A 14931-nucleotide genomic window follows, 5' to 3' on the forward strand; every position below is an offset into this window, starting at 1 on the left:
GTGGGCTCTTATCATTTTCTTCCCCTTTTAACGCTCTCCTTCCCTGTTCTGGGTCGCCATCTTGGGCCATGCGTCAAGATGGCGCCCCCTGCTCCAGCCAGAGGCAGAGCCCAGGAGGGCCAGCGATCCTGCGCGCGTACGTGCTCGGGCGCGGGAGGGTGGGGCGGTGATGTCAGACGTCGCCCCGCCCCCGGTGGTCGCTCCACCCCTGGCCCCACTCCTCCTTCCTCTCACCCGGCGAACCCGGAAGTGGAGGAGGAGGCGCGGCGGCGGTGGCAGAGCGGCAGGAGCTGGTGGATCCACACCCGGCAGCGTGTCTGGGGTTGGGGGCGGGGGGTGGGGCTGAGTGGCCTGGGCAGTCTGGCCTGGACAGGGCGGGGGAGGCCATGGCCTCGGCAGAGTTGCAGGGGAAGTACCAGAAGCTGGCTCAGGAGTACTCTAAGGTACCCGTCGTATGCGGGGAGTAGGGGGTCCCCGGTCCTGCGGCCGCGGGTTGCCTTGGCAGCGACTTGTCCGGACAGAGGGAGAAGGCGGAGGGGGCACGCGAGCGCGCCCCTCCTGTCTCCGCCTTCTGTATCCACCATTACCGCGCTTCCACCTGCAGTTCCCAGGAGATGGGGCCGGGCGGTGTCTGGTCGGTGTGCGGTTCTGCGGGAAGGAGCAGGAGTTTGATTCTTCCTTCTCATTGAACTAGCGGGCTTGGAGAGGGATGTCAGAAATCCTGGCTTCCGCTTCTGGTGCTGGTCGGGAGGGGCAGGGAAAGGTGAGGACCATCGCTTTCCTGCCGCTTCCTCAATTTCCCAGCCTGGCGATGGGAAGGATCAAGCTTTCTCCTTTCCCACAGGGATGATATGAGGATAAAGAGATTTATCTGCCTCCCACCCCCCCCCCCACACCCCCGCAATTAAATTAAAGTGTGAATAGAGTCATGCGTGTAAAGTACTTCACCAGAAATAGGTGGTTACGAATGGATTCAGTGCTTTGGAAAGACGTTGTCTGAAAATGATTTTGAAAGCTGGAGTGCTAGGGCTATGTCCTTTTCTCTCTTTTTCTTGGGTCACCTGGAGTGGGGCAGAGCACCCAGAAGATGCTCAAGACATGTTGAATTAAGCAAAATACTGACCTTTCCCTTTGTCATATTTATGGCATCAGTCTTTTAACTGGTGGGACCGTTTTCTTGGAAAAGGACGGTGCTGCTTTTCTGTGTAGTGTGGTTCTGCCTCAAGAATATTCTAGGGAAGTTCTAAAAGCAGAATCTTGCATCTTTGGAAATAGATTCAGTAGTCATTAAATTTGGTTTTCAGTGATCTTGGCATTCGAGAGAGCATGGGGAAGCTTAGACTCCTTTTTACTTTGGAGAAACTGAGACACACTTTAAAAAATTTCATATAATGGATATGCAGCAATGTGAAATGCATTGTTTTGTGAAAAATAAAACCTGTGCCTAAACATACACACTTAAGTCTTAAGAATCACATGGAAGCCTTTTGAGATACTATTATTCCAGTGGTGCTACTATTGGCAAGGGCTTCCCCAGTAGCTCAGAAGGTAAAGAATCCACCTGCAATGTGGGAGGCCTGGGTTGGAAGATCTCCTGGAGGAGGGCATGGCAACCCACTCCAGTATCTTCCCTGGAGAATCCCTATGGACAGAGGAGCCTGGTGGGCTACAGTCCAAGGGATCGCAAAGAGTCGGACAGACTGAGGACCCACTGAGGTCTAAGCACGACCGCTGGCAAAGCTTCTGCATTTCCATTTGAATTTGTCTCTAAGAGCCTCTGGCAAGATGTTAGTGATGGCAAGTTTTTATCCTTTGAAGGCATTTTTTGTTTGTTTGAAAGGTCCAGAAATTATTTGGAACAAATCCATGTGATGAAGTGTGGTGGGTAGAGGATGGCAGTCCCGACACTTGGCTCTCCTATTTTGGGGTGAAAATGTTTCATGAGTAAAAAGTAAGGGGATTGATTTTCTTTTCCAGAGAGTAAACAAACTCAGAAGGCAATTCCAAATGGCAGAAGAGAGTTCCAGAAATATGAGCAGTGACCGCACTGCTGAAATAACAGCCTCGCAAAAGTAGTGGAAACTTTGAAAAGATTTTATTCTTTTGACTTTGTAAGCTCTTTTGTTCAGCAGACAGTTGTATGCCACCTGTAAACAGTCTGCCAGGCCCCACTGAGTGAGGCAGAGTTCCACCTTAAGGAGACCCCTTTAATAGAATATTCAAATGTTGTACGTAAAATTAATACAAGACGACAAGTGTTAGATCAGTAGGCGCACAGAAGAAATGGCAGGTAAGAGTAGAAGTTACTCAGATTGGGGAGTAGTGGATAGGGAGGAAAGGATGGATGGTAGTATTCCAGGCAAAGGAGACAGTCTCTGCTGACATGAAGACATGGTCAGATAAATGACAGAGAGTGGTGAAGTATGGTTGGAGGGATAATTTGGACCCGATTGTGAAGAGTTGTGGATGTCAAGTAAGAAGTTTGAACTTTGAATAAATGGAATAGACACTAAAGGTTTTCAAATGGGAGAGTGACAGTGCTTTTAGAAAGATAACTGGTAGCTATGAGGAAGATGGACAAATTGGGAAAGACTGGTGAAAAGGAGACCAGACTGCAGGCTCTCTGAATAGTATCAGGGACAGTTATATAGGGTTAAATAAAATTTGTGACTGTTAAGATGGAAAGGGCTTAAATTTAGGAATTATGGTTGACAAATATGGTTTAGCTTATCTGTTTTTTGAGTGCCTGCTTTGCATGTAGCTGCAAACTTATGAAGCATATGGAAGTGTCAAGGCAGTCATCCTTGTGTCTCATTCATTCTGAGGGACGTGATGAGTGAGGGAAGACTGAGAGTTGACCCTGAAATTAACCCATGGACTGCTCTGACAGAACACCACTGCCAGCTGGCAGAGGAGGGTGGGTCAGAAGGCACGCCAGTTTGCCGTGAAGGTTAGATGTAATCATAGTATTATGGTTGGAAGGCATGCTGAGGCCGTCTGATTCACATAGTAGGTTGAAGTAATGTCAAAAATTTCTAGTGGAGACAGACTGGCTAAAAGTCAGGACGAAGGCCAAAACTTTAAAAATAATTTCCCTAAAGATGATAGTTGAACTTTGAGAGTTAATCACTTTAGATCGATTTTTTGGGGGAACACCTGTGGGAAGGCTGTGGCAGTAGGAGATGCTAAGGGTACTGTAGGGGGTCTGCCAGACTTGAAGTTGTCTCCCTGTTGGGCCAGACCATTTTCCATCCTTTTAACTGCAACGTGATGGAAATTTCAGAATGTGAGAACAGGGATTGGTCAAAAGATTTCATGTGCTTTTTGTTCCCTGTTGATTCTAGGGCCAAGCAATTTCTAGATAAGATTTATGCTGCCAACTAAGCCTACTAACTTAGCGGTAAAGAATCCACCTGCAATGCAGGAGACCCAGTTTGATCCTTGCATCAGGAAGATTCCCCTGGAGAAGGGAATAGCTACCCACTCCAGTATTCTTTCCTGGAGACTCCCATGGACAGAGGAGCCTGGTGAGCTGCAGTCAATGGGGTTGCAAGAGTCAGACTCAAGTGAGTGACTGAGCGTGCAGTATACATGCTTCCTTCAGCCCTGTGCCTATGGAAGGGGGGTATTTTACCTTTTTGTTAGCTTCCCTGGTACAGACTTAGTGGGCTGATGTTGAATTTCAGTTATGTCTCCCTTTTTCCTTATTTAGGATACAAAGAAAAATGATGTCTTTTTAAGCTATAGAAGGAAGCCTCAATATCAAGAGAGCAGCAAGGATGATCCCTCAACCAATGACACTTACAGAATCTTCTCGTTCTTATTTAATGCAGATCTCAGTCTGTGTGCCAGGAAGGGGCCCATTTCTCCCTCTATAACTTGTCATTATCTTTTTTCCCCCTGAGAAAGAGCAATATCAATGTGAGGAGCTTCCATTAAAGAGACTGAGAGTTTCGTTAGATAAAAGATGAACCATGGAGGCCGAAGCAGATGAAAATTTCTGAGGCAGACAGGTTGCTAAAACATAAATTGTTATGGAAAGGCCAGTTAAAGTGGAGATTAAGACATTAGTGGTTTGGGCAATTAGGCAATCATTGTAGGCTTTTAAAATTTCTGGTTTAACACTTTGGGGGAGGGGAAGGGGTTAGAAGCTGGTTTTCAGAGATTTATGAAATTAGTAGGTAATAGATGGAGGCTGCCTCTTTGAGATGTGAGGGAGAGTTAATCAGGGCCTCATTTTGACTACACTGTTGACTTAAGAATCAGAGACCATTTCTTACTTGGTGTGTATCTTTCTGGAAAAGAGGCTGAGGGCACACAGTCCTGACCCATTTGATTTCAATCTGCTTTCTCTGCACAGGCTTCTGCACTCTTGCCTGGCACAATGTCCCTGTGGAAACAAGTGTCAAGTCTAAGCATCTTTCCATTGTTTGTGTTACCCTGGGTCAGTGGTTCAAAGTGTAGCCCCGGGATCAGCATCATCGCTGTTGGGAATGGGTTGCATCTATCCTGGATTTACTGAATCTGAAACTGGTGGTCAGGCCTGGGAGTCTGTGTTGTAACAAACCTCTCCAGTGATTTGCGAGCACACCAGAGTTTGAGAACCACCAAGAAATGGTGTCAGTATAGTAGCTTTTGCTCAGATAAAGGTAATCTTTTTAAAGCTCTTTTCAAAGCTGTGAAAACCAGTGGGAAAGCTGGATCCTATTTCCCTAACGGTTTACCTTGCAGTTGATGCTTCTTGTAGTTAGGAAGGAGATTGCCTTTGGAAACTTTTTAGATTGATACTCTTAGAACTGCTCGTTTTAGGAAAGGATCAGTTTTGCTTACCGGAGAGCAGGGCTTGGCTGAACCTGATAGCTTCCTCTTGTAAAGGAAGTAAGACTCAGCAGCTGGACTAAAGTAAAACGGAGTATCAGCTTTTTTCTACCCTAATGTATTGGGTTCACGACTAAAGGTGGATTGAAAACCAGCCTGTGTTCAGTGCTGTGGACTGGAGCTTTCCAGGAGAATGCAAATGTTCTGCATGTTTGCGGTCCGGTAGGGCATCCACTAGCACGTGGGGCTGTTGAGTACTTGAGACATGGCTAGCTCAGCTGAGGAACTGAATTTTGGACTTTATTGAAGTCATTTAAATATTTCTTATTTTATTTTTGATTGCATCAGATCTTAGTTGCAGCACGCAGGCTCCTCTTTGCACCTCAGAGGCTTTTCTCCCATTGTGGCATGGGGGATCCCAGTTCCCCAGCCAGGGGTTGAGCCCTTGTCCCTTGCACTGGAAGGTGGCTTTCTATCCACTGGATCACCAGGGAAGTCCCAGTAATTTAAGTTTTAATAGGAGCATGTGGCTATTGACCACTCTGCTGAACTGTGCTACGTTAGCCCCTAGGTCAGTGCATCGCAAATGTAAATATCCATGTGACGCACCTGAGAGGTGAAAGTGGTAGTCATTCAGTCATGTCTGATTCTTTGCAACCCCATGGACTGTAGCTCACTAGGCTCCTCTGTCCATGAAGTTCTCCAGGTAAGAATACTGGTGTGGGTTGCCATGCCCTTCTCTACGGGATCTTTCTGACCCAGGGATTGAACCTGGGTCTCTTGCATTGCAGGTGGATTCTTTACCATCTGAGCCATCAGGGAAGCACCTTGTTAAACTGCAGATTCTGGTTCAGTAGGTCTGGGGTGGGGCCTAGATTCTGCTCCCAGATGATCCTGCTACAGCTGTCCCTAGACCACACTTTGAATAGCAAGGCCTTAGAAAGTCAAGGGGTGTCCTACTCTCTTAATTCAGCTGAATTGCCAAGCAATCACTGATGAGGCAGACTGCAGGGTTGGAGTGGGGGCTTTATCCTACTGAATTTCCCTACATGGGAGCAGGGACAAGACAAAGAGTTTTGTTTGAAGGCAGGTCTGAAAGAAGGTTTTTTTCCCAACTCAGTGACGAAAGGATCTCAGCCTTTAGTACACAATATGTAGCCTACAGCTACTTGATGCTTTTCCAGGGCAAGGAACAAGTTAGTAGGCAGAGAGAAAGACTAAGTGGTATTCCTCACAGCTGTAGAATACCTACAATGTTACAACTAGGAGTTTTTAAAAGGCTCATCTAGGCTAGAGACACTGAAATGGTGGTCTGCTGGTGACTTCAGTATTCTGAAATCAGGGTTTTTGGTGAGGCGTAGGAATGGGCTTCAGGTTGTCTTCTGCATACATTATTTTGTAATAGAGAAAATCTAGATGTCTGAAGATTGTTTTATAGGGTTGTAAACCATGTATAAAGGCTTCCCAGATGGCACTGTGGTAAAGAACCTGCCTGCCATTGCAGGAGATGCAGGTTTGATCCCTGGGTCAGGAAGATCCCCTGGAGGAGGAAATGGCAACACACTCTGGTATTCTTGCCTGAAAAATTCCACGGACAGAGAGGCCTGGCAGGCTATAGTCCATGGGGTCACAAAGAGTTGGACTGGGCGCGCACAAAGACATGTATAAACGTCACAAGGCCCATTGTATGGAAGCAGTTATGTAAGAGTGAACACAGTCTTGTTGAGGATTAGATGAGAAACAGCATGTAGGCTATTCACCTCTTTCCGCACAAACTCTTCTAGTAGTTTGTGATAGAACATAGTAAATCTCTAATCTTGGGCCAGTTATTCTACCACACGTTGGCAGAGCGGCATGAGAGAGGTCATAGGTGGCTCACCCCACTCTCTGTGTCCCTGGAGAAACAGCTTTGTGGTAAGTCTGACTGAAGCCAGGCTGTTCCAGAAGCAGAGTCACACAGAGCAGTCCGGGCACTGGTTGTCAGAGAGTTAGGCTCAGGACTTTAGAAGGTGCTTGGTGTCCAGTAGGGCCATGAGGTTCAGATCATTTGCAGAAGGGCTTTAAAGAGGGACTGTTGATGTAATGGTGGTCTCTTGCAGAATGCGTTACATTTATTGTTTATTTTTGGCTGTGTTGCGTCTTAGTTGCAGCATGCAGGCTCTTCTTGCTGCATGAGGGCTTCTGTCTAGTTGCAGCGCCCAAGGCTTAGTTCCTAGACCAGGGTTTGAACCTGTGTCTCCTGCACTAGTGGGTAGATTCTTGACCACTGAGCCACCAGGAAAGTCCCTACGAAGGATTACATTTCGACCCCTTTTAGGTACATCCGCGGTCCTCAGTCTTTTTGGTACCAGGGATCGATTTTGCGGAAGACAGGTTTTCCACAGACTGGCAGAGGGGAGGGGTGGTTTCAGGATGATTCAAGCATATTACATTTATTGTGCACTTTGTTTCTATTGTTATTACATTGTGATATATAATGAAGTAATTATATAGCTCACCATAATGCAGAATCAGTGGGAGCCCAGAACTTGTTTTCCTACAAGTAGACGGTCCCATCTGGGGGTGTTGGAGGGCGATGGGCAACAGCTGTAAATATGGCCACAACTTCACTCCCTATCATGCAGCTCACTCCCTGCTGTGTGGCCTGGTTCCTAACAGGCCACTTAGCAGTAGTGGAAGGTGGCCTGGGGGTTGGGGACCCCTGATTTACAGCATTTAATTTGATAATTAAACATATATCGAATGCTTTCTGTGTCCGCAGCATTGATCTTTCACTGTAGGCAGGAGATAAAAGGGATTATACTGTAGTCTCTACTGTGAAGGACGGTTTAATTGGCAGATGGGACTTGAGTGTAGAAATCATACATAAATTAGTGAATGTAAAATGTACTATAAAGACTGAATACTTTTATAAGTGATGTCTTGTTACTAGTAAGTGCCCAGGAAACTGAGGGCATGGTCTCTGTGGACCATAGGGGCACTATAGAGAATGGCTGGGAAAAATTTATGGAACTAGGATCAGAGTAGGAAGTAGTCTCTAGAAGAACAGTTGGGGTTTGGTCGGTCAACATGTGAAAAGGCTGTGTTTTTGAGTCAAGGGAAAGCTGAGCGCCGAAGAATTGGTGCTTTTGAACTGTGGTGTCGGAGAAGACTCTTGAGAGTCCCTTGGACTGCAAGGAGATCCAACCAGTCCATTCTGAAGGAGATCAGCCCTGGGATTTCTTTGGAGGGAATGATGCTGAAGCTGAAACTCCAGTACTTTGGCCACCTCATGCGAAGATTTGACTCATTGGAAAAGACTGATGCTGGGAGGGATTGGTGTCAGGAGGAGAAGGGGACAACAGAGGACAAGATGGCTGGATGGCATCACTGACTCGATGGACGTGAGTTTGAGTGAACTCCGGGAGTTGGTGATGGACAGGGAGGCCTGGCGTGCTGCGATTCATGGGGTCGCAGAGAGTCGGACACGACTGAGCAACTGAACTGAACTGAACTGAAAGCTAGTCAGAAGATCACAAGACCATGAAAAATGAGTTTGAAAAGACCAAGAGGGTTTCTGAGTTGGGATTCAGAGGACCATTTTTCTACTGAATGGAACAGTAGTGCATGGCACAGCTGCTGGGAATAGGCTTTATCATCTCCTGGAGAATTTCCCTGTTCTAATGGAGACTTCAGGGCAGTTGTTTCTCAGTTACGTCCACGTCCACTGGAGTCTGCACACTCGTCTCCTAGAGGCATTAGTGACCATCTGTAACTGTTTCTAAGACAAGCACTGCATTTGCCTTCCCACTGTGGTGAATGCTGATGAGGAGAAAGATAAGATTCTGAAAGACCAGCCTGGTCCCAGCAGTATCTGCGTTTGACAGGATGCTGGTCAGTAATGCAGAGATGTGGCAGTGGCTGAAGTGCAGGGAGATGCCAAATGCCAAGTGTAATTAACAAGCAGTGGAGTCGGCCGAGCTCATCCTTTTCTACCTACCAATTACTAGAAGGGGATTTTAGATAAATATTTCTAAAAGCTGCATTTTTCTGTTGAGTGGTACCATTGAAACACTGTATTTGAATTGTTATCAATTCAGCCAACAGTATTTTCCAAAGGAAAATCAAAATCATTGTTCTTGATGATCAGATTAACTTCCAAACAGCAGTAATTTGAAAAATTTAATTTTGCTTTTTTTGACAAAGTAGGCTGTTTGGTTTGCTTTAAGTAGCTTCTAAGTGAGCCTTAGAGATTACAGGGAGGTTTTCCTGTTTGCCCACTTGTTTTAAAAATGGATGCAATTCTGGTCCTACAGAGAATTGTCAGTTCAGCAAATTTCAGACTTCATCCCTAGTCTTTGAGGCAGTCAGTAAGAGGTTCTAAAGACCGCACAAAGGAGATGATCATAGATCAAAGTTAGAATGGGGGTATGAAATGAAACCTAAGCCCTCAAGTAGTACTGCTGTCCTTTGGCTATATGAGTTTGAAGGATTTTGAGCATTACCTGGCTAGCATGTGAAGTGAGTACAATCGTGCAGTAGTTTGAGCATTCTTTGGCATTGCCTTTCTTTGGGATTGGAATGAAAACAGACCTTTTCCAGTTCTGTGGCCACTGCTGAGTTTTCCAAGTGCACTGGCATATTGAGTGCAGCACTTTAACAGCATCGTCTTTCAGGACCTGATGATATGAACCACAATTAGCTCCCGGTTGTATGGCAAACTAGAAGTGGATCTGTTGTCCCTTTGAGTCTGCTCTCTTAATAAGAGCTCTGTTACTGTTTGTGGAGCATGATATCATTTAAAAAGTGCTTTGACATAGATTTCTTATCTGATTCTCACAACCACCTCAGAAGAATGAAGATAGGGTAGGTGTATTGCCCCACTTTGTAGACCATATAACAAAAGATTAAGTGAGTATCTCTAGTTTATATTGTCTAGGAAGTGACAGAGCAAAATTTGGATCTTCTTTTGTGGTAGTGAACCCTGATCTCTAACTTTCTGAAAACAGAAGCAGCTCATCCTTTTAGTCTGTCTTGCTCAAACTGAATATCCTGCAGTGTTCCTGTTTTTCTTAGAATCTTAGCTCAGTTTTCTCTTGAGTGTCAAATGCTCAGTTTGAAGTTTAGCATTCAAATATTCCTATTCTTTTGGCACAGAAAAGGGTCATTTCTGTTTTCAAGACACAGATGTGAGTTGCATGGAATTAGAAATAGATTTTTTATTTTTAAGCTCATAGATAAAATCATCCCATTCATTTAGTTTCTCAGAGAAGAACCTGGTCTTTCATGGTCTTTGTACTGAGTCCTGAGACTGTTTGTGTGTAACCCTTTGGTGTCAGCTACTCTGTGCTGGTGTATTTGTACTTGCATGCTCTGTGTTGTGCTCGTTGATAATTACAGAAGGGGATTACTACAGAAGATTTATCTTTCAAAACCCTGTTGGTGATGGTGATACAGATGTAACCATGAATAAAAATTCATCAAGCTGTATAATTTTGCTTTGTATATTTTAAGATAGAAGTCGACCCCAACTTAAAAAAGTTAACTACAAAAGAAACCCAAGTCCTGCCTCCCCCAAAACTTCTTCCATCTCACCAGTCTACTACTGTTCTCACTTACATTTAGCTTTATAAAACAATAGCCAGTATTGTCTAAATGGCATTACGCCTGGAGTCAAAACTACTGGAGTCTGATTCTCAGCATTGCCACTTAACTTCTCTGTACCTTAGTTTGCTCATGTGTGAAGTGGTGGTAATTACAGCAGCTATTTCATCAGGTTGTGAGGATTGTTGAGGTGGTATATGTTAAGTACTTAGGACAGTGCCTGGTATGTAATGAGGATTCAGATGCTAGCTGCTATTGTTATTAATTTCTGAATTAAATTTGCTTCTCAGTTGCTTTTGTACACTGCTTCCGCTGATGGCTGATTGTAAGTCCTCCATTCCTGAGGCTGAAGTGAGTGATAGTTGCATGGCTAATATTAGGCACAGTATCCTGCTGGGTGTGTTGTTGCCCTATACTTTGATTCTCTGTAGAATTCTTATTCCATACTTAGTCAAATTGTATGTATTTTACAGGTGAATGGTATGTCAGAGTTACAAGGAAAATGGCATACTTAATGCCCTATTGTATACTGTATAGTTTTTATTTAGGGAGGTGATTGGTTTCATGGAAAGAGCCATGAATATGGGGAGTCAAGAGACCTGGATTTTAGTCTTAATTTTGCGTTGCTTAGTTTTATGTCATTGGGCAGCTCAGCCTCTATGTCTTTATTTGTTGAGTGGCACACTGGTGATCTCTGCTTTCCTCTTGAGGGCTCGTTTGTATGTGAGCTGATAGTTATACTCAGTGTACAGATTCCTATAAGGTAATGGTAAGTGATTTCCTTGCTATAAGTGGTTGCTTTATATTAAAAATCAATTATTACTTCCTCTGTTTTCAGCTTCGGGCTCAGAATCAGGTCTTGAAGAAAGGTGTCGTGGATGAACAAGCAAATTCTGCTGCCTTGAAGGTAGGCTACTGAGTGTTTGTGTTGTGAGAGTTAGGTTAGTGTTTGGTGAAGCTTACAGCAGGGAATTCAGCCCATTTTGTGGGTTAAATTCCCAACTCTGACACTGATTCACTAGGGATAGGGGAAGGTAATGGAATTTTTTGTGTGTTTAACTTTCTTACTTATTTAGGTATGAATGTGATATGCTTTGACTTCTTAACTGGAGATTACAGAAATGTCTTATTGGACTGTATCTAATGCATTTCTCTCAAACCCAGCTTCTTTCATAGCTAAATTCATCAGGATTAATGGGACTTCTTATCTGGCTTGATCTGATAGCATTCTGCAGGGACTGGGTCATATTCATGTTTATATCCCTAGCATTCAGCAGATTGTCCCCTAATAAATGGATCTGAAAGTGTGAATCATTTAGCGCCTTAGTCTTGCTTTGGGTTGAGCTGGTTAATAGTAATAAACTGTGTTAATGATGACTGTTTGAGTGATCCATCAGCACCTTTAACTGAGAGGAGAAATATGATGGGAGAAGAAGAATTTGTTTCTACCTCATTGTAGCAGGCATGTAATAAATACTGCTTGAAAGTGTTAGTTGTTCAGTTAACTCAGGCCAACTCTTTGTGACCCCAGGGACTATATAGCCTGCCAGGCTCCTCTGTCTGTGGGATTCTCCAGGCAAGAATACTGGGGTGGGTTGCAATTCCCTTCTCCAGGGGAATCTTTCTGACCCAGGGGTCGAACCTAGGTCTCCCACATTATAGGCAAATTCTTTACCATCTGAGCCACCAGGGAAGCCCAGATATTGCTTAGTGATACTCTTAATTGGATAAATTGATTCTAGGATATGGATTCCTTCTTGGCCAAGTTTCAGTAAAATACACTGCCTGCCTCTTTCTTTCACTGCCTCCCTTGCTCCCTCTTCAGAGAAAGGGGCTGAGGAGTCCCTTTGCTTTTCTGTCTTTCTGGAGTAGCCCGGAACCAGTGACAAGAACAGTCACCAAGGTCGTGAGATGCGTCCTTGCACTTGGCTAGTGTTGGCCCCTTCTCCGGAGAAACCCGTCTCTTGAGTGGTGCTCCTCCTTGGGTGCTGTTCCACAGACTCGGGGCTGAGATGGTTCACAGTACCTTACCCTAAGCTGTCTGCGCTTAAGCTGAGATGATTAAAATTAAGCTTCATAGTCAGGATTTGTTAGCTAAGTTACTGTTTTGTTTAAATCACTGAAGAAATTGATCATTATCTATCTCCTTATGATGTTTAAAACCTATCCCTGGGGAAAGGATTTCCCAACTCATCTTAGTCGCCCACACTGGTGTTTCACACCCTCCCGTGGCTGATTGTGTTTGGTTAATGCTGATAGTGGCTGTGGTGGTGACTACGGTGGCGGGGTCAGCAGGCCCTCTCCATTGAGTGCTCGCTGTGTGTCAGGCAGGCATTGCACTCCGCACCTTACGCCCATTTTCTCAGTTTTCACAACAGCCCTGCGAGGGCACATGCCACCGTCATCATTATCATCGCAGGAACTAGGATTTATAGAGAGATTGGGATGGATGTCTTCTGAAATCAGTGATTGGTTAATGGGATTGGAGTATTAGTCACCTAGTGATTAATGTGGAGAAGGAAATGGCAACCCACTCTAGTATTCTTGCCTGGAGAATCCCAGGGATGCGGGAGCAATTAATTATAAGGATGTAAAAAGATTACTTTTAACTGAACCGTTCATTGCAGTCAGCATTTTGATTATATTAGGTTTGTCTCTTCAATGAGTTGTTAGATACAATGAGCATTTATTGATTTGAATTTCCTTTAATTGAAATATATAATAATTTAGACACGGGCTGGGCCTGAGTTTACCATTGAACTGCAAGTAAACATTAAGGACTTACTAAACAAACAACAGAAAAGGAAATTTTTTTTCTCTTCAATGGAAACATGTTCTATCCCTCTAGCCATGCCCTCAACATGCAAATAATGTCAGCAGATTGCAGAACCAGCCTCTGGTTTTTAGGTTGCTGTTTCAAAATCCACTGTTCAAAATTGGGAAAGTAGCATTGACATATATATACGCTATCATGTGTAGAGTAGGTAACTAGCAGGAAGCTGCTATAAAACACAGGGAGCCCAGCCTGGCGTTCTGTGACAACCGAGAGGGGTGGAATGGAGTGGGAGAGGGAGGCTTAAGAGGGATGGGATATATATGCAATTATGACTGATTCAGTTGATGGACGGCAGAGACCGCCACAACATTGTAAAGCAATTATCCTCCAATTAAAAAAAACCCCTGTTCATTAAAACTTGACCTCTTCTTAGCTTTATAGTGGTTTTTCAGTGAAGGTAAAGTAAACGTACAGATCTTTCAGTTTATGGTGGTGTACGGCCATTTGTGTTTGATTACCAGTGAACACAAAGTTACCAGAATATCGTAAGGAAAATATAGTTAGAATAAGAATAATATTATTTTTAAAAATAGAGTGAAACTAAATACTTCTCTTGTTTCCCATTTTCTTACCCTGTTGTGGTGTAAATAGTACGGCGTGGTCAGTAGAGAACATGTTGTTTACATTTCAGATTTTGTTCCTATTTTCACTTTAAAGTGAACTGAGAATATTCTTTGGTATCTGGAAAATATTCTTTGTTAGGATAACATTGATTTTTATCTTTGATAGATCAGAATAATTTAAAGTTAAGAGTATTGAAAAGACTTCATTTTGACTGACTTAAATTCAAGGAGGATTCATAGGAAAAAGTGAATACAAATGTATTTCTTCCATTCTTGCTTACCTGAAGGGCATCATCAGTGAATCTGAGGTTCCCTTTAAAATTTCAAATTTATAAAATTGTAGTCTCAGACTTTGTGACTCCTTACCACCAAACACATGAATAACAACAATATATAAAAACATGTTGATGTGGGTATTTAAGTTGATCAGTGTTACTTCAGTAGTATACTCTTTAGCTTTATATTTTAACTTCCTTGGTTGGACCAGAAAATGATTTTGTCACCAAACAGAGCTAAAAAAACATAGGAACTGGAATTATAAACATATAAGTTTAATTCCTTAAATAAAGAGGTTTTGATTATATTTTGGTGAAACAAAAACTTTTTTTTAGTATTTTTTAAGTGTTAAGACTAAATTACAAGGAATGGTTTGTTTTCACTTTGATGTAGGAACAACTGAAAATGAAGGATCAGTCACTGAGGAAACTGCAGCAGGAAATGGACAGTTTGACATTCCGAAATCTGCAGCTTGCCAAAAGGGTCGAGCTACTTCAAGATGAACTGGCTCTAAGTGAACCCCGAGGCAAGAAAAACAAGGTAGGTCAAGTCAAAACAAGGTAGGGTGACCTTGCCATTAGGTGCAGACATCTCCAGGCCATCCTGGTTTTAGCAGAAGACCTCACCTCCAAATACTCTAAAGGTCTATTTATTACACCTGGTTATTGGGTCCAGAAAGCAAAACATTTATTATTAATATATACTAAGTATTTATTAGAGCCATTTTCACATGGAAGTGAGTTTTCAAGAGTTTATGAGAAACCAGCATGCATATAGTTGATTTAGTGGCTAAGAAAAATGAATGGTGTATCTCATATTGGTCAAAATTAAACTGTTGTATTTATAGTAAGTTGC

General features: G+C 43.5%; 1 protein-coding gene across 1 annotated transcript in view; it reads left to right on the plus strand.

Annotated features, from left to right (window-relative positions):
- PPP1R21 (protein phosphatase 1 regulatory subunit 21) overlaps positions 226-14931 on the plus strand; it is a 66921-nt gene continuing 52215 nt past the window's right edge. The window contains exons 1-3 of the mRNA XM_018055207.1: positions 226-443; positions 11240-11308; positions 14470-14616. Of these exons, the coding sequence (XP_017910696.1) occupies positions 387-443; positions 11240-11308; positions 14470-14616 (273 nt within the window). The 5' untranslated portion in view covers positions 226-386. The remainder of the gene's footprint in view (positions 444-11239; positions 11309-14469; positions 14617-14931) is intronic.

This window comes from Capra hircus, chromosome 11 (genome assembly GCF_001704415.2).
Source record: "Capra hircus breed San Clemente chromosome 11, ASM170441v1, whole genome shotgun sequence".
NCBI classification, from domain to species: domain Eukaryota; kingdom Metazoa; phylum Chordata; class Mammalia; order Artiodactyla; family Bovidae; genus Capra; species Capra hircus.